General features: G+C 37.1%; 1 protein-coding gene across 2 annotated transcripts; it reads right to left on the reverse strand.

Moving 5' to 3' along the window:
* Positions 1–7,832: 7,832 nt before the first annotated feature.
* Positions 7,833–20,207, reverse strand: LOC107764764 (protein SUPPRESSOR OF GENE SILENCING 3-like). 2 transcript variants are annotated; one of them, XM_075241470.1, is made up of 6 exons: positions 20,028–20,207; positions 17,456–18,476; positions 16,999–17,293; positions 16,640–16,884; positions 15,702–15,859; positions 7,833–8,282 (listed from the first exon to the last, which is right to left on the reverse strand). In XM_075241470.1, exons 2-6 carry the CDS (start codon positions 18,455–18,457, stop codon positions 8,075–8,077), a joined length of 1,908 nt encoding a protein of 635 aa, XP_075097571.1. In that variant the 5' UTR covers positions 18,458–18,476; positions 20,028–20,207; the 3' UTR covers positions 7,833–8,074.
* Positions 20,208–20,411: the final 204 nt, after the last annotated feature.

Consider the following 20,411-nt stretch of genomic DNA (forward strand, 5'->3'; position numbering starts at 1 on the left):
TAGTGGCACTTCTCCGAGGACCTTGAGATGAACCTGCTTAGAGCCGCCAACCTACCGGTCAACCTTTGTACTTCCTTCACACTTATTATCTGGTCTGGGATATCCTCGATGGATTTGATTTTGTCGGGGTTTACTTCAATCCCTATTTGTGAGACCAGAAACCCCAAGAATTTACTGGAGCCAACCCCGAAGGCACACTTCTCTAGGTTGAGATTCATGTTGTACTTTCTTAGAATGTCAAACGTTCTTGGAGATGTTCCAGATGATCTCATGCATTAAGAGACTTAACTAACATGTCATCAATATAGACTTCCATCGTCTTACCTATATATTTTTCAAATATCTTATTAACGAGCTTCTGATAAGTGGCTCTCGCTTCTTTAAGCCCAAAAGGCATCACATTATAGCAATATGTGCCGAAGTTTGTGATAAAAGAGGCCTTCTCTTGATCTTCTGGGTTCATCCTAATTTGATTATACCTGGAATAAGCATCAAGAAAACTCATTAACTCGTGCCCGACCGTAGCATCAATCATTTGATCGATATTTGGCAACAGGAATGAGTTTTTAGGGCACGCCTTATTTAAATCCTTATAGTCTATACACATACTAAATTTATTATTCTTTTTAGGCACTACTACTACGTTAGCTAACCACTCCTGGTAGTTTACCTCTTGAATCGAACTGATGTTAAGTAATCGGGTTACCTCTTCCTAACAAACCTATTTCTGACCTCTACTATCGGGCATTTCTTTTGCCTTACCGGTGGGAAGTTTTGATCCAGACTCAGTTTGTGAACCGCCACCTGCAATGGAATACCTATCATATCTGAATGCAACCACGCAAAGTAGTCAACGTTAGCTTTAACAAAATCTATAAGTTTTTACCTGAGTTCGGGACTCAACCCCGTTCCTAAATGGAATTTCCTTTCCAAAATTTCTTTAAACAAAGCCACTTGTTCGAGCTCTTCTACGGTTTATTTGGTCTCATCCGTCTCCTCCGGTATCGTAAAAGATCTCGGTACTTGATATAATTCTGATGACTCCTCATTTTTATCATCTTCGATCAGGATGGGAGAAGTCATTGGTTCCTATAATTACTATTTGCTGGTTTCTCTGTCCTTGCTACTGGAAATGGTTACAACGTTCATCTCCCTTGTCACTGGTTGGTCTATTCTTATTTGTTTGATCCCTTCTGGTGTCGAAAACTTCAAAAGTTGATGATAGGTCGAGGGCACAACCTTCATCTTGTGTATCCACGGCCTTTCGAGTATCACATTATAGCCCATGTCGCCATCTACCACTTCGAACAGGGTGGTCTTTGTTACTCCTTAGACATGTGTGGATAGCAAACTTTCTCCTCGGGTAGTCACACTTATTAAGTTGAAGCCATCCAGAAGTTTTGTCGTCAGAATGATGTTCCCGGTTAACTTTGCTTGCTCAAAAACTCTCCATTGTATGATGTTGGCCGAACTCCCTCGATCAACTAAATCACGCGTAATTTTAAAATCTAAAACATTAAGTGAAATTACCAATGCGTCATTCTACGGTAGAAGAATTCCATCAGCATCTTCCTCTGTGAAGGTGATGTCATCTTTTGAGACTTCCCGGATCCTCTTGCCATGAGTCACTGATATCTTCCTCTTCTTTGCTGCTGAAAATGTCACCCCATTGATTTCGTCCCCTCCGAAGATCATGTTGATTGTCAACGGAGGCGACCCTGTTGCCGGCTTCGGTGGCTCCGCATTATCCGGTTTCTTTCATAGTCGTTCTTGGCGCGGTCGCTTAGAAACTCTCTGTGGTGTCCATTCTTCAATAACATCGCCACCTTTTCACGAAGATGTCGGCAATCCCCAGTCCTATGGTCGTGAGTCCCATGGAATTCACACCATAAATTAAGATTCCTTTGGCTATGATTCAATGGATTGGTTTTGGGAACCTAGCCTCTTTAATATTCCTCATTGTCGACACCAACTCTACTAGGCTAATATTAAAGTTGTAATCTGATAACCTAGGATAGACGGGATCTCGGGACCCTGACACCTCTTTCTCTTGCAACGATCTGTTATTTCGGCCACGATTCATCCTTCTATCAGAAGCGAACCTATCTGATGACTGGAATCCTTTACTACTACGCCCATCAGTCCTCTCATAAGGTAGAAAATGACTCCTAGAAGACCTCTAATCTGCATCAAAGTTAGTTTTAGACTTATCTTGATTCCTATTGTGACTCCATCCCTTGGAGTACACCGAAGAGCCAAGTTGATCATCTTCTATCCTTATCTTCGACTCATAGCGATTGTGAACATCTGCCCATGTGGTTGCCTGAAACTCGCGTAAGTTCTCCTTCAATTTTCGGGAGGCATCGTAACTCAATGGATTGAGGCCCTTTGTAAATGCCTCTGCTGCCCACTCGTCCGGAACCGCTGGTAACAGCATCCTTTCTTTCTGGAACCGGATCACGAATTATTGTAGCAGCTCGGATTGTCCTTGCAAAATTTTGAATATATACGCCTTTCTGGCCTTGACCTTTCTTTCTCCAGCATGAGCTTTGATGAACGAATCTGCAAGAATTTCAAAAGAATCGATTGAATGCTTAGGTAAGAGAGAATAGCATGTCAGGGCACCCTTTGTGAGGGTTTCGCCAAACGTTTTCAACAAAATCGACTCGATATCGTGCTGAGCTAAGTCGTTTCCTTTTACTGCTGTGGTGTAGGTCGTGATGTGCTCATGTGGGTCTGACGTCCCATCATTCTTTGGAATATCCGGCATCTTAAACCTCTTTGGTATCAGCTCCGGTGCCGCGCTTGGTTTAAACAGCAACTGCGTACACTTCCTCGAATCTGCTCCTTTTAACATCGGCGGCGTACTTGGGATCTGATCCATCCGAGCATGAAACTCCTTTGGGTTCTGGTCCATTCATTCATTCATTTCTCTCATGAATATCATGAGTTCGATTTTGAAAGGATCATTCAAGTTGTTGTTCCCAGATCTACTATCGGTCCCTCCGGCTTCGTCGAAAGTGACTTCATCCCTTAGAGTGTTGTTATCGGTTCTTTGAGCCGTCTGATTTGTGGGAACACCGGGAGGAACCGAATCCCTTCCATTAACGTTATTGGAAGCACCCGATAACGCCTTCTTTAATTCCGTCATCACACAATCTTGTCTTGAAAGGTGATCCATAATTGCCTTTTGTTGTTCTCTCAAGATTTTGACTGTTTCGACAACATGCTCATCCCCTGCATCATCAGGAGGTCCCCACACATGCCGAGGGTATTGTCCTTTGTGAACCGGGGTTGCTTCATCCTATTCGTTGCATGTTTCGATGGTTGAATCATCACGCTGGAACACATCTTCCCGTTCATCATGTGCTCCAACATTGTAAGCGGTGTTGACATCATTAGCTGCCATATCTGATTTTTACTATGGAAAGAGTCAAAACTTGTTAGTAACAAATGAATGGATCAAAGCAATTACGCAGTTGTCTATGCCCCACGGTGGGCGCGAAACTGTTTACCCATAAAACAGTACAGTTGAATTTATAGCGTGGTTTATAGACAAGCAAATCAATTTGACCCAAAAATAATAAGTAAGTAAGAACGAAAGTAAGATTGCCAAATGAAATTAAGAAGATAACGAGCCTGACTCGAAACTTCGCCTTTCCGATGACAAGAGTGAATGCAATGTTCAAGTGTTAAAATTGAGCGTAATATGACAATTGATTATAGCTTTTTCTATACAAAGTTTTCCGTGCCTACAATGGATGTTAATCCGTCTATTTATAGCCCTATTCAAGGAAACAAGATCCTCAAATCAAGCTCCTCTTAAATGAGAATAAAATCGCCATTGATAGGTGCATAGTGGTTGCCTATAAATGCAGACATTCTCTGTAACGGCTGCTTATTGAATATCACCTGATGGCAATACTTTGAATCATTGTTACCGTCAGCTCTTTCTCGAGACTTGTTCAGCACTGTTTGCACGTTTGCATCTGGTGCCAACTGTTCGCTGACTCACATCCCACCTGTCTTTAGTTCCACGTGTCACTCCGTCATTCAGCCAGTTATCATTAACCAATTTTACCCCATATATTTTGCATTAGACAATGTTTATGGAAGAAAATCCCAATAATTTTCGTGAAACAAAGGAACAAATTGATCTGCAAAAGTGGAAGTTATGAAGAAAAAGGGTATTCTTGTCTAGTTAATTACAAAGTGGCTAAATGTTAATTATTTTTTAAATTGTGACTACATCTTAATCAGCGGTCAAAAAAATGACTATTTGCCTATTTTATTAGTAAATATGGCGTATAAAAAGGGAAAATGACGATCTAACTATAACACTGACTGTTGGTTGGTTTTTTTTGGGGGGGGGAGAGGGGGGGGGGGTTCAAAAGCACACATCATGGACATCACATGCCTTAAAGAAAATTTAGCACTTGTCACAATAGCATCATCAACATGAAATACATTTAAGTAACAGTAAATAGAAGGGAAAATACATATTTTACCTCCTAAACTTGTCCCCAAAACTCATGTACACACTTTAATTTTATGTGTGTTGTTTTATCCCCTTATTCTCTTTTACCTGGTATGTATAATACCAAATTCATGGGGTGAGGTGTATTACACGAGCATGCCACGTCAGTGCTATATTAGCAATTCATTAAAATTTTAGTTTTTCACTTTTTCTTTCTTCACACCTTTTTTTCCTTTTTATTACTCATTTTTATGCTAATTAACCTTAATTAACCCTTAAAACCCATCAATAACTTCATCCACTCACACCCCTAATTAGCATGCAACTATGAATAAGAAAATCAAATAGAATAAAATTTAAAATTGAAATTGAATTGATGAATGCTCCTATTTGAAATGCGTGAAGAATAAGGTGAGCTCCTTTGTTCTTTTTTATTTAGAAAAAATCTTCTAAATATTTCCAAAATGCGTCTTTCTTAGTAAGATTCCGCTATTAACAACGAAGTTGTAGCTTGTTCCTCCATGCTACTAGCTGAGAATTCAACAAGAATCTCTATGTGCATCTCCAAATCCGAAAACTCATGTTGATTGGTTGAAGGGGGAAAAAAAGAAATAAAGTATATCTATGCTGGAAATGGTGACAGAGTAGGGAAGAAGAGGGAGGGGTGGGACCTAATAGGGATGGCAATGGGGCGGTGAAGGTTTGAGCGTTTGCGAGACAGTGCGGGCTTGAGAGTTTGCGGTTGAGGGGCGGGGCAGGGGCAGGTTCAATTTCGTGGGTTACGGGTTGGGGATTTAACTTTTTGAACTAACACACATAAAGGCTAAAAAACCTAGTCTCAATTTCACTATATTGACCTAGCCAAGTTCTCTCTCTCTCTCGACACACGACGACTCATCTCTCTCGATGATCAGAGAAAGTTACAGACGTTCCAAAAAGTGACAAGAATCTAGTGATCCATTTACAATAGCTTTCAAACCTACTCCCACGGAAATTTATTTTTAATCAGTCTTGCAAGATGTTGTGTAGATGTTTGTGGCATATTTATATAACGCAACTACCAGCAAATAAACAAACAAAAAAAGAGGCAAAATTTAAAAAACAATCTGCGAGGCGGGCGAGTGTAAATTTTGCGGATTAAGACAGAACCCGTACAACACCCGCTCCGCCTATCCTTCCTAGGGGCGAAGAAGAGAAGGGATTGGAAATGTGGGGAATGAAAATAAAAGGAACGGTGCCCATTTATTAAATATACTCAAAGATAATGAACTAAAAATTAAGGGGATTTTTACCTTCTTATACTATATATGAAACTTTATTACCCTCTTTAATCAAGTTTTTTAACTTAATTATATGGACATATACAATTTACCAATTATATACAAATTAGTATTAATGAGTATCCTTTTATATTAGGAATTGAATAGGGAATCATATCCTTGCTCTCTCCCTCTCTCTCTCTCTCTCTCTCTCTCTCTCTCTCCTTCTCTGTTCTTTCCCCCATTTTTCTTCCTTCGTTTTTCTCTGCTTTTTATCCTCTTTTTTCCTAGGAAATTCATCAATGAATTTCAATTGTTATAATATAGAGTTTTAACTTAGCAATTCTCTTTCATGTTGCATAATTGATGTTCGAATTGTAATTGTCAATCAATAAATTTTGAAGGTATTTAATTCTCCACCATTGACAACCATTAAAAAGCTCTGAAGCTTTGAATTCAAATTTGGGTTTTCAAAAATTATTATTTATTTGGATTAGGTGTTGTTGCAAATAATTGAAAATATTCTTTGGAGTTTATATCTCATTTTTGAGGGTGTTTGGTGAAGATTAGACTTGATTTTGGCTGAATTTCAGAAGAAGAAGAAGAAGAAAAAACATGTGACATACAATATTGTATGAATTGTATTAAAGTTGTATTATAGTTGTATTTACATTGTATTCTGTTATAGTTATATATATTTTTTATTTAATTGTTGTGTGAAAGTTAAAAAATAGTTGTATAATGTATGAATCGTTGTATAAAATTTATATTTAAGATATAAGTACTATCTTTTTACATAAAGTTGTTGGTATGTATCAAAATTGTATTAAGAGAAAAAGTTTTGATTGGAATTTCAAAGAGGAAGAAGAATACACCATATACAAAATATATATAAATCATATACAAAATACATACAAATGACATATTGTATAAAATTTGTATTCAAGTTGTATGATATTGTAGTTGTATTTAACTAGATAAAAATAATGTGTGAAAGTTGAAGATAAATTATAAATAAGTTGTATATTATATCATTAGTTATATAAAATTTATTTTTAATTTATATGTTGTTGTAGATATATCAAATTTGTATACTTTTTCATAACAAGTTGATTAAGTTCTTGATTAAATTCACCAACTTGCAGCATTAGAGATTAAAAAATTTGACTAATACCATATTCCTACAACTACAAGCATTCAACGTGAAGTATGACTTAGTACCCACTTTGCAACTGAACAGCTCCCTCCCCAAACGGCGAAACCTCATAAGCCTTTTTCCTCAATAGTGTGACATGTCAGTTAATATAAAAGAAATTGTCTAAGTATATAGAACCACGCAAGTGACAAATGACAATAATGGAAGTCTAAGATCTGAATCTCGATGGACGCCAATCACGCTGCAAATAATCAAAATTTTGCATTAAAATATTTTGTTTCTAGATAGTTGTCCTCTGAAATGTATAACGTAGTCTGGAATAGATTAACATTAGGCGGCTGAGAATAAAGAAGAGGAGAGCAGAGAAAAAAAGCATATGGGTGTAACTAAACCACATAATTTAAGACACTAATAATAGATTGATTGTATATAAATTGTAAAACCTTATTTATAGCGGGTAATATATAAAATTAAGACAATTAAGGTAAATAAATTTTAAATATTATATAGAAAAGAAAAAAAAATCCAAAATTAAGAAGATGGTCCCGCATTTTCAGTTTTAAACTTTCAACGCACTCCTTTTTCTTCTTTATATTTAAATACTTTCCCCATCAACTTTTGAGGTGGTATTAATTCACTAAAAACAAGAATAATGGAAGACCGTAAAGTTTCAGTGTGCAACCAAATTTTACAAACAAGTTTAGGGTACAGTTTAGGTATTTTGCCTATATATAAAGAAGAAAGAAAAGGTGGGACAAGCCAAATTCATGTTGAGCAGTACTTCGGCCACTCCCAATATGAAATTCAATCCCCCTACCCCAAAATGAAATCATATGCCTAAGCATTACTTATATAGGGTAGAGCAAATGCCCGCTCCTCACTGGCAAAAGTAGCTTGTGGCAAGCATCCTGGTATGGTATCGATCAACGAACCAAGTCGGTCACAAAAAAATTTCAGTTGACAAGTAATAATCAGACCAGAATTAGCCACCGTATAAGTGGTCAAAACATAAGGTGACAGTCTGACAGAGGTTTTCACAACCCAAAAACCCCTGAAAACATGTCTGAAAGTGCAACGTTATAATTAATTAGTTCAAAGGTATTTGAATACAGCATCCCAAGTTCATCAGAAATTTAAAGCTACTACGGTGTTTGAATACTTGGGGGTCACATGGAGCCATTGCTATTCAGATTGCTTTGGGGAGTACTTCTCCATGAGCTTAGCCAGTTCGAGGTCAAATTTCTTCTCAAGTTCAACCTCCTCTTCCCAGTATTTGCGTCTCAATTCAGCTATCCTATCTTCATGACTTCTCATCAGATTCTCCCTCTCTTCCACAAACTCTTCCATTTCCTTGTCCTGAAGTTTGATAAATTTTGCAACTCTCTCTGCCCTGAAATGCAAATCATAGGTGATATATAAGGAAAATCTCGAAGTATATCCGTCAACAGCCATTAGTGTGGCAAACCTACGGTTTCTCAAAAAGAATGGGGATACAGGTGGCATGGAGGTATCTGAAAGCATCAATTTTATAGATAAACATGTCAAAAAGCGTAATATCAGGTCTAGATTTCCCTTGCAACACACAGAGAGATCAAAGAAACTAAGAGCCCCTTTGGCCAATCTGCCAAAAACTGTTTATTGTGAAAAGAACTTTTGTTTAAAAGTGCATTTTGAAAAAGTACCTTGTTAGGATCGGGAAACCGGGTAGTGCGGAATTTAGCCAAACAACGGTATAATGACAATAACAAAGACAATGGAAGTTAATAATAACGGCAATTAAAGAAGATAAAGAAGACACAAATTTAACGTGGTTCGGTCAAGGTGACCTACGTCCACAAGCGGAGAGAAGCAATTTCACTATACCAACAAGAGTACAAAAGAGAGTACAAAATTAGAGTAAACACTCTAATTACCAAATACCCCAAGAGAATAACCTCACAAGATCACTCCAAAGAAAGGGTTCACACAAGTGTTTCCCAACACTCACTCTCTTACAAAATACTCTATAATGAAATAAAGGAGGAGAAAGAAAGACAAGAGTGAAAAGCTCTTGAATTGGTGTGTTTTCAAATGAGGAGAAACTCCTCTATTTATAGCAAGAAATCCTTGGCCTAATAATGAATATTATGTCATGGCAAATGTCATGAACCGCAAATTTGTTATAATGGATATTATGTCATGGCAAATGTCATGAAAATTTAGCCATATTACAAATCTCCACCTTGGCCTAATTTCGGCTTATATATAGTAAATTTGCTCCACCTTCTCCGCAAAAATCTCAATGGGCAAAATCATTCTTCATAAATGCCAATCAAGTTCAGGCAAAGCTTGAACTTGGACACTGAAAGAGGTTTTGTGAACATGTCAGCAGGATTGTCTCTAGTGTTGATCTTCTGAACAGAGACTTTTCTTTCAGCAATGGTTTCTCAGATGAAATGATACTTTATATCAATGTGCTTCGTCCTCTCATGATACATTTGATCTTTAGTCAAGTGAATGGCACTTTGACTATCACAGAAAATGGTAATACCACTTTGGTGTAAACTGAGTTCCGCAAATAGACCCTTCAACCATAAAGCTTCTTTGATCGCCTCGGTCACTGCCATATATTCTGCTTCGGTAGTAGATAAAGCTACTACATGTTGTAATGTAGCTTTCCAACTAATAGCGCAACCACCGATGCAAAATACATAGCCTGTCAGTGATCTTCTTTTGTCAGGATCACCTGCATAATCTGAGTCTACAAAACCAACCAAAGTGTTAGTATTTCTCCCAAACTCCAAACATGTATTTGAAGTACCTCGCAAGTATCTAAGAATCCATTTCACAGCATGCCAATGTGCTTTACCAGGGCAAGCCATATACCGGCTTACCACGCTCACTGCTTGTGAAATGTCTGGACGTGTACAAACCATTGCATACATAATACTGCCGACTGCACTGGAATAAGGAACCTGTGCCATGTACCTCTCTTCTTCCTCTGACTGCGGGGACTGAGCAGCTGATTACTTAAAATGAGCAGCAAGAGGGGTACTAACTGGTTTAGCATCTTTCATGCCAAACCTCTCAAGACTTTTTCCAAGTACTTCTTCTAGGTCAGAAATAGCCTGTTGGCTTTTCGATCTCTTTTGATATCCATGCCAAGGATTTTCTTAGCTGCTCCCAAATCTTTCATCTCAAATTCACTTTTCAGCTGACTTTTCAAATTGTGAATTTCTGTTAAATCCTTAGCAGCAATGAGCATGTCATCAACATATAATAATAGGTACACAAATGAACCATCATTTAACTTCCGGAAGTAAACACAACTATCATACATGCTCCTCGAACAACCATGACCCAACATAAAGGAATCAAACCTTTTATACCATTGTCTTGGAGACTGCTTTAATCCGTACAAGGATTTCTTCAACAAGTAAACATGATCTTCTTTTCCTTCAATTTCAAATCCTTCGGGTTGATGCATGTATATTTGTTCCTCAAGTTCGCCATGTAAGAAAGCTATCTTAACATCAAGTTGTTCTAATTCCAAATCATACATGGCAACGAAGGCAAGCAAGACACGAATAGAGCTATATTTAACAACAGGTGAGAAAATATCATTAAAATCAACTCCTTGTACCTGACTATAGCCCTTTGCAACTAATTGTGCCTTATACCTCGCATCTTCAACCCCTGGAATGCCATCATTTTTCTTGAAGACCCATTTGCAACCAACAATTCTTTTTCCTGATGGCGGCTTCACAAGAGACCAAGTACCATTCTTGTGGAGAGACTCAATTTCTTCATTCATTGCAATCAGCCACTTGGCTGAGTCAACACCAGAAACTGCTTCTGAATATTTTGATGGTTCTCCAATTTCTTCAGTTTCCTGTGCAACTGAAAAAGAAAATGCAACATAATCTCCAAACCTTAATGGTTGTTTACCTTCTCTTCTTGGTCTATGTTTGGCTATAGAAGACTCCTCCTCTTCTTCTGGTTCAACTTCAGGAGTTTCAACTGTATTTTGCTCCAAAGTTCATGAGCTTGGCTCAGAAGGAATGCCAACCTCAATCTCCACCTGGTTTTGTGTACACTTTCCTTTATCTGTATCACAAGAACTAGAAGACTCTTTTCTAGAATGTAACATAGAGGATTCATCAAAGGTTACATCTCTGCTAATTATAAACTTTGGTGCCATGGGATCAGGATACCATAGTCAGTATCCTTTCACCCCAGATGCATACCCAAGGAAAATGCACTTTTTAGCCCTTGGCTCTAATTTTCCATCATTTACATGCATGTATGCAGGGCAACCAAATATCTTTAAATCAGAATAATTAGCAGGAGTACCTGACCACACTTCTTCTGGAGTCTTAAAGTTCAAAGGTGCAGAAGGAGCTCGGTTGACAATATAACAAGCTGTAAAGATAGCTTCTGCCCAAAAAGGCGTTTGTCAACCCAGCATTTGTAATCATGCAACGAGCCCTTTCCAAAAGAGTTCTATTCATCCTTTCTGCCACACCATTTTGCTGAGGCGTCATTCTCACAGTAAGATGTCGAGCAATTCTTTCATTCTTGCAAAATTCGTTGAATTCATCATTACAAAATTCCAAGTCATTATCTGTTCTAAGCCGCTTAACCTATTTTCCTGTTTGCTTCTCAATCAAAATTTTCCATTGTTTGAAATTTAAGAAAACATCACTTTTATTTTTCAGGAAATAAACCCAAACTTTCCTTGAATAATCATCAATGAAAGTTAACATATACCTGGCACCACCTTTTGATGGGGTACGTGAAGGACCCCAAAGATCTGAATGAATGTAATCCAAAGTACCTTTTGTTCTATGAATTGCTGGAGATTTGAAGCTGACTCTTTTTTGTTTCCCGAACACACAATGTTCACAGAACTCCATATTTTCGGTACTTTGGCCACATAAGAGACCTCTTTTGCTGAGGATGGAAAGACCTTTTTCACTCATATGCCCCAATCGCATATGCCACAATTTGATGATGTCAGAATCTGATTTATCTGATATTGAAACTGCAGCAGCACCTGTAACAGTAGATCCCAAAAGAGTATACAACGTACCAGATCTGCGTGCTTTCATGATCACAAGAGCACCATGAGAAATTTTCAGAACTCCACCTTCATCTGTGTACTTGCACCCAAGAGATTCTAGAGTGCCCAAAGAGATGAGATTTTTCTTCAAGTCAGGAACATGTCTAACATCGGTGAGAGTTCTCACCACACCATCGTGCATTTTGATTCGGACTGTATCTTTTCCAATAACTTTGCAGGCAACATTGTTGCCCATCAAGACAACTCCACCTCCAATAGATTCATATGTGGTAAATAAATCCCAACTGTGACACGTATGATAAGAACAACCCGAATCTAAACTCATTGTTAGATTTGAAACTATTATTAGCTGCTAAAAAAATAGTTCTCTCAGTCTCATCAGCAGCTACACTTGCTTCAGCAGTGTCAGTATTTTTGTGCTCATTTTTCTTTTCTGTATGTTTTTCTTTGTTTTTCAATTTAAAGCATTCAGAAATAATGTGACCTTTCTTATGAAAATATTTGTACATGACATTTTTGTATCTGGATTTTGACCTTGATTTAGGTTTCTCACTACTTGAATCTTTCTTATTGGATCTACCTCTTATGAATAAGCCTTCCCATTGGTTCCCACTAGTTTCCCCAGTAATATCTCTATCTATTTGTTCTTTTGATTTCAAAATAGATTTGATATCTTTATAAGAGATATTATCCTTTCCATAAAACATATTATCTCTTATATGTTTAAACGACTGGGGTAAGGAAACAAGCAATAACAAAGCTTGATCCTCATCTTTGATTTCAGCATCTATGTTACTTAAATCCATAAGAAGAGAATCAAAAGTATCAAGATGAGTAAGTATAGAGGTACCTTCAGCCATACGAAAAGTGTAGAGTTTTTGCTTGAGGTAAAGCCTAGTTTTCTACTGTTCTTTTCATATATAAGGTTTTAAGCTTTTCCCATATGCCTTTGGCTGAGCTTTCTGCTGCAACTTCACGCAAAACCTCATTTGAAAGATTTAAAATAATACCTGCTTTTGCCTTTTTGTCTATGACGGTAAACTCCTCGTCCGTCATTTTATCTGGCATCTTCTCCTTTCCTTGCAGTGCCAAATCTAAGCCATCCTGAATTAGGATAGCTTCCATCTTTAATTGTCACATTCTGAAGTTCGCACTTCGGTCAAATTTCTCAATATAAGACTTTGTTTGAGTCATTTTGGCTATTTACACTAACCCGGTTAGATCTGGCTCTGATACCAATTTGTTAGTATCGGGAAACAGGGTAGTGCGGAATTTAGTCAAACAACGGTATAATGACAATAACAAAGACAATGGAAGTTGATAATAACGGCAATTAAAGAAGATAAAGAAGACACAAATTTAACGTGGTTCGGTCAAGGTAACCTACGTCCACAAGCGGAGAGAAGCAATTTCACTATACCAACAAGAGTACAAAATTAGAGTAAATACTCTAATTACCAAATACCCCAAGAGAATAACCTCACAAGATCACTCCAAAGAAAGGGTTCACACAAATGTTTCCCAACACACACTCTCTTACAAAATACTCTATAATGAAATAAAGGAGGAGAAAGAAAGACAAGAGTGAAAAGCTCTTGAATTGGTGTGTTTTCAAATGACGAGAAACTCCTCTATTTATAGCAAGAAATCCTTGGCCTAATAATGAATATTATGTCATGGCAAATGTCATGATCCACAAATTTGTTATAATGGATATTATGTCATGGCAAATGTCATGAACCACAAATTTGTTATAATGGATATTATGTCATGGCAAATGTCATGAAATTACATACCTTTGCAAAATAGCAATGTTTTTGGCTAATTCATTGAAGTAGTACTTTTTGTAAGCTCTTTGTGTTTGGCTAATTCATTGAAGTAGTACTTTTTGTAAGCTCATTGTGTTTGGCCAATCATTTTAAAAAGTACTTTATGTATCACATTATGATAAAGGACAGTAAAGGTTCAATTTGCAATTAGTATTATTTAACCAAAAAAATCCAATATTTATTAGAAAAGAATTCAATTAAAATATCAAACGTAAAGTAAAAATATAAAATATAGTTATTCCAAAGTAATAACATTGAGTATTTGGTATTACTTATTGTTTACATAATAATTTGAATATATCAAAATATATTATTCCATTATAAATTTAAAATCTACTCTAAGAAATAGGAGAAAGAGAATAAAAATATGATTAAAATAAAAAAGAGAAGAAAGGTATAGTAGAAATAGAAAATAAAAGGAAAAGAAAATTAAAATAATGAGGGATAATTTGAAAAATATAAATTCATTGTAAGGTTATTTTGGTCTTGAATAAATTAATTTTCTGCTTCTGTTTCTGCTTCTTGGAAGAAAAACTGAATCTGCTATTGCTTAAAAGTACTTTTTCATCTTGGCCAAACACCTTAAATTTATCAAAAAGTACTTTTTTTCTTGGCCAAAGAAGCTCCAACCAACTATAATAAAGCTTAAGTGGGCGTCTAGGTTGGGAAACGACTCACTTTTGCTCAAGTATTAGGAGAAATAGTTTTGATTTTGTTTCTTTGCAAAAGAAATGAGTGTTTGGATTTGGTTTTGGGAGATCTTTGGGTTTGTCTTTTGGAAAAAAAAAACACTAAACCCCTGCAACAATAATTAGGCTTTCATAAAGGTAAATTACAACTAAGCCTTGGTCCAAACAACTTGGGCCGGCTATATGAATCCTCACTTCTCGATTTAAGCTCAACTCATGTAAAATCATCCTACCAAATAAAATAAAAGTGAAAAACAAGTTAAATAAATAATAAATAATAAATAATAACAATAATAACAACAACAATAACAATAATATTAGAAGTTCTCTAACAAGACTAAAACCTATTCCCAACTAGTAGATACATTACATATATTGATTCCAAAAGTTTGTAGGTCTCTCAAGACAACTTCCTTCCATGTGATTTTAAAATCAGTATTTTCAAAGAAGAAAAGAATTTATTCTAAAGTAAGTTGCTCGAACTCGGGTGCGGGTGTACGATACGGGTGTGGATCTAGAGGCCGGATAGTTCATGATTTAAATTTTAAGATTCGGACCTATGGATCTAGGTATGGATATGGGTGCGATGATTCGGCTAAAACCAATTCAAATATCTAAAAATAGAGATATAAAAGTATGTCTAAATTAAGTGAAAAACTTGCAAGGTATTCCGAGAAAAAGAAAATATTAATCAAGAGAAGAATTCGAGGAGATTAAAGGAAAAGGACTGACATAGAAATTTCTATATACAAAGTATTCCATTTTCTTCAATTTTACCCTAGCTTTTGATTTAAAAGATCATTTTTTCTCTCCCGAATTACTCCGTCAATTTTGGTCAAAGTACCTAAAATTGGTTGACCATATCCGGTACGGATCCCGTACCCACGTCGTGTTGACACGGGCACCGAAAGTGAAGAGTCCGAGCAAATTAGAAATAAAAAGAATTCAAGAAGGAATCTGGAGATGAATAAATCTAGACGCAAAATTGCAACTTGCGGAAGTTGGAACGTGGCCCAAAAAAGAAACCTGTAGCATCTTGTCTCTGTGCCCCTGGTGTAGCCACTAATTTTTCATGCTGTGAAAACCAAATGGGTCCTAACAAATTTCTTATCCATAACACAGAGCAGGGGATTAACAAGATCTGGTTTGTCTGATTTAGTTCCAGATGTAACACAGCATAGCTACCAAACTACAGGTACCGAAATAAAGCCTTCAAAAGAATATTTTACCTCACACGATGATCCTCAACCGAGGAAGTATTTGCATTAGATTGTTGGACCATCTCACGCTGCTCCTGCTGTACCTTTTCAAATTTGTCCTCCTCAGCAGTCCTGGCATCGTGAATTATTTTGATCTGATCCTTGAAAAACTGCTCTTGGTACTCCATCTGCAGAGAGTATAACTATATGATTAAGATTGTATGTAGAGAACAGAAATTAAGGTAGAGGACAACATTCTAAAAGCACAAGAAAGGGTTGATGGCTGCTTGCTCCCCAAAAAAGAAGCACAAAGGATATGAAAAAAACAAAATCAAAATGCAGAGGGAAAGAAAAGTTATACGATTGACTTCTATGACTAAATGAATGTCAAGCAAGAAAAAGTTGTCCTAGTGTCAGTAGTAGCAATTTTAGGACGTGATATGTGCAACATACAGACAGTTTATCAAACATTCATAAAAACCGCTATATGGAATTTAATATCAGAAATTACAAAGAGTTAATATCAAGGAATATATCATTTAAATATATGAAGAGGTCCCACAACAGGTTCCTAGTCAAACAATGAACACCATATCCTCCCTACATTCAAATGAAATCCATTATCATTTCTTATCCTAGAAAAGGAGATAAATAATAGCATCACGATAAACAATAGCAAAATAGACGGACAAACAAAATAAGGATGAAATGACTCAGAAAGCACAGCTTTGTATAAACTGTCCCTAATTAAATACAAGCATCTTCTGGAATCGAGATTAAAGCTAGTATAAACTCAGTAGATAAGATATTGCACTTCAGTGAATACACATTAACAGCCTATTCTACATTTGAACTCAGCAAGGCACCATCAAGGTCAGTTACTGCAGCCTTTAACATCTCAAGGTTTCAGAATAATTGATCAAATGGTGAGCAAGTAACATTTCCATATCTGTCATTTTCTTACATACCTCTTCCTTGATCTGTTCATGGTGCATTTTTGTTTTCAATCTAACAATCTTGTTCTCTTCCAATGTCTGACGGTGCTTTTCACTCACCAGAGTGAGAGACTCTTCAAGAGCTTTAGCCTGCATCTGGTGTTTAGCAGCTTTGTTCTTGAACCAGTTTAGCTGTTGATTATCCTCCATCATCTGCTTCGCTGGATTTCCGACAGCTTCCTGGTATGACCTCATCTCGAACTTCAACCTCGATTTCGCTATAAATCACACACAGCAAATCAAACTTTAATCAACATATTTGTTACTTACAGGGAAGATCAGTGTTCTCCGAAGTACAACAGTTTGTTCAAAAAGAAAATAATCACAAATACCAGGTGAATGCTGGTTAAAGCTGTCTATGTCTCTTTTCTCTGCCATGTAACCATAAAGCAGACGCTTCCCCCCTGAATAAAAACGAGCTGCACGGCGTTCCCATGCGTCTCTGTCTCTTCCATTTTCAGAAAAATGCTCACTCAGACGGTCAGCCTCAATGTATCCCACGGCAGAGGCCTCAAAAATCAATACACTCATGCCACGATGGCCTTGTGGACCATATGAATGTCGAGCCTTGACAGCAGCATAAGAGCTAAAATAGTCAAGCAGCTCCTGATTTCCCATTCCAATCCACTGAGAAATGCGGCTCGGAGAGAGAGAGAGAGAGAGAGAGAGAGAGAGAGAGAGAGAGAGAGAGAGAGAGAGAGAGAGAGAGAGAGAGATAGTATTAGACATCCAGCCAATAAAGTGTTAAATAAAAAGTATATCAAGTAGAAGACAAAAATCATCATCTACCTTGTCATTTTCATCTTTGTCATGCCTCGTGTTCATGATAATCACCATTGGTGGCCACACTATTTCTTTATCTTTAAACGCTATGCCATCCCATCTTCCATACACTTCACCTGGAGGTACAACAGAAGTACCTCTCTGACGCAGTTCTTCCTCCAAAAGTTCAGCAAGTTCTCTGTGTATTTTAACCCTTACTCCTTTCGTTTTTGCATGGGTCATCAGTGACTGCAACCCTGTAAACCACTCAATTGCACCTGGACCACCTTTGCATGCAGGGCAGTGCCACTGTCGTTCAGGATCATTAATCTCAGTAACAGTCAAACTGTCAAGAGATTCGAAAAGTTCTTTGAACCAACGATTTTTCTTGCGCGTCTCATAACTCATTTCAGCCACATCTGAGTCAAAGTCATCACTCCGAAGGTCATCATCACTTTCATCAAGAAAATCCGATTCATTATCCTCGCCATCATGTTCACTGCCCTTAACATCATCAACGACAGGGGAAGCATCTTGGTCCTCCTTGGGATCAGTTGAGGCAGCTCTAGCAGACCAATCCCATCCATTCTTCAGAGCAGGAGGAACTGCAGCAGGTGAAGGGGTGTAGCAATTACCAAAACCTCCGTCATATAGCTGCGGCCTGGAGTTTTCTCTGCCAGCAGGTTTTCGAGGATCAATAGGTGTAGACCAGTTATTCCTAGAACCCCGTCCTGGTCCAACACTGTTATGCATTCCCAATTTCTGAACGACATCTGGATGACCCCAAGCTTTGGTATTCTGGTTTCCCCAAGTTTTCGGACTGGGATTCTGAGGAACCCATTGCTTCCCAGCACTGCTTCCACCCTTGTTCTTAGATTTCCTAGCACACACTTCCCATCCATCATTTTGTTCAGAGTTAAAGCCCATATCTCCAACACCTAGACTTATCTCATCAACCGTTGGTGTAGTTGTTTCACAGATAGCTTTCTGCTTTGCTGATGACTTCCCAACCCTTTTGCTGGAACTCATCTTTGGATGAAACTGTGAGCTGGAAATAAACACATATGATATGGTGTGATCATAAATAACATTAAATCACCGTTTATCATCAGTGTCAGAGAAACAAGAAAATAAAACATAGCTAGCGTTTCACTGACATTGCTCCATCACATGCAAATGACATGCATGGCTGAGAATTAGAAAAAATAGGGTAAACATAAACAAATATACACTTGGTGACAAGGGTATAATGTCTAATAACCACCTAAGTCCTTTCCAATACACACAGATACCAGCTGATATAAAATTGAACAGTTAATAGTCAGCAGACAAATAGTAAGGCTTCAAATTAGCATATCTAGAATTGAAATTTCTCAAGGACCAGAAATAAAGGAAGATAATCAGAAAAATAAATTAAGGAAAAAGAAAATGCAAGTTCACTTGAAGAGCACAAACCCCAAAACATTAAGTGTAGTGCATATATGATGCCAAAGTACCACTTCTAAATGTTTTGTTACGCTCCAATCATGCCCATAACTAAGAGATAATAACCAGCATTCTACATGAAATTAACATTTTATAGAAATCAAAGTTTTTTCTCTGAGATTTGTTCTCATATATTAATAATAAATAGAAGAGGCCAACTGGCTAACTGATTTGTAACCTATATAGATTATTATTGCCTCCTCTCCTCTACGAACAGAACACACAAAAGGGAACAAAGGGCAATGGAAACCAAATGTAAGTCCACAAAAGACACTCACTCACGCCAATTCAATTCAAATCTAAAACAAATAATGAGATATTAAACACTCTATCTTCAATGATCCCCTATGTTCTTCACAAATTAAAACCAGCATCTATTTTCCACAATTATTCTTGCTGCAACAGAACAAGAAGAGTAAAGAATAAGATGTTGATTCTAGTAAGTTAGTGGTTTTGATTTTGCTTGCCCTATGGTTTATGGAGGATTTTGTGGTACCTACTTTTAAGTTTTTAAATTGAACTTTTTGATTATTTATATTGTGTCTTTGCAAGGTTTACATTATATTTTTTAAGAATTGCGTGTGCGCTTCGCTTTTGAAGCGGAGGCGAGCCCCTGTCGCTTTATTGCGCTTCTCGCTCTCAAAAACACTGGTTTAAGCAATAGTATTATTTTCAGACCCGTTTTATGATAAGAGAAGGGTGGTGAAAATTGAAAACCCTTCTATCAAAAGTAACATTATACATCTATCCTTTCTTTATAACGCAGAAGAAGGGTCAAGGCTATTAACAAGAACATTAAGAAAATGAAAAAGAAAACCCCATTTACTGAAATATCAAGAAACTCAAACCCTGGAAAACGATAACACACATACACACACTACATCTTTTCTTGTTTATATAATTTTGTTTTCAGAAAAATATAAAGAAAGTGAAAGGCATGAGTGTGATCACATAAGCATGAATTAACCAGAAAAAAAAAAGGAAATAGAAAGAATATTGGAATCAGGGTCTCTTTATGACACAAAATGCATTAAAACCCCACCAGTTTAAAATCAGTAAAAGGGTTTAGGGTTTTGGTCACACAGGAGAAAATCAAGAAATAGGGAAAACCTACCGCTGGGCTTCGCCGGAGAAAATGATCGCCGGCGGAAGAAAGTGTAGAAACAAAGTTGGCCGGAGAAGGAAGAGAGTGAGAGTGTGGACTTAGCTGGTCTTTGAGTGGGAAGGAAAAGAGGAGCCCAAAGTTAATGGGGAAAAAAACGCGTCATTTTGATCAGGGGTGTCACTCTGGCGGATCGGCTGTTATTTTATAAAATTTGTATATTACCAATTTTTTGGTTATTCTACCGTGTACGATCAAAATTAGATTTTTAGAAATCGTACCAATCATGTTGGTTTCTTTTCGGTATCGGCATGGTTTGGTTAATTTTCGGTATTTTTTTAGATGTCATTTAAAAGTCACTAGTAGAAACACGATGCAATAACATACATACTTTTA

Source organism: Nicotiana tabacum, chromosome 21, assembly GCF_000715075.1.
Source record: "Nicotiana tabacum cultivar K326 chromosome 21, ASM71507v2, whole genome shotgun sequence".
NCBI classification, from domain to species: domain Eukaryota; kingdom Viridiplantae; phylum Streptophyta; class Magnoliopsida; order Solanales; family Solanaceae; genus Nicotiana; species Nicotiana tabacum.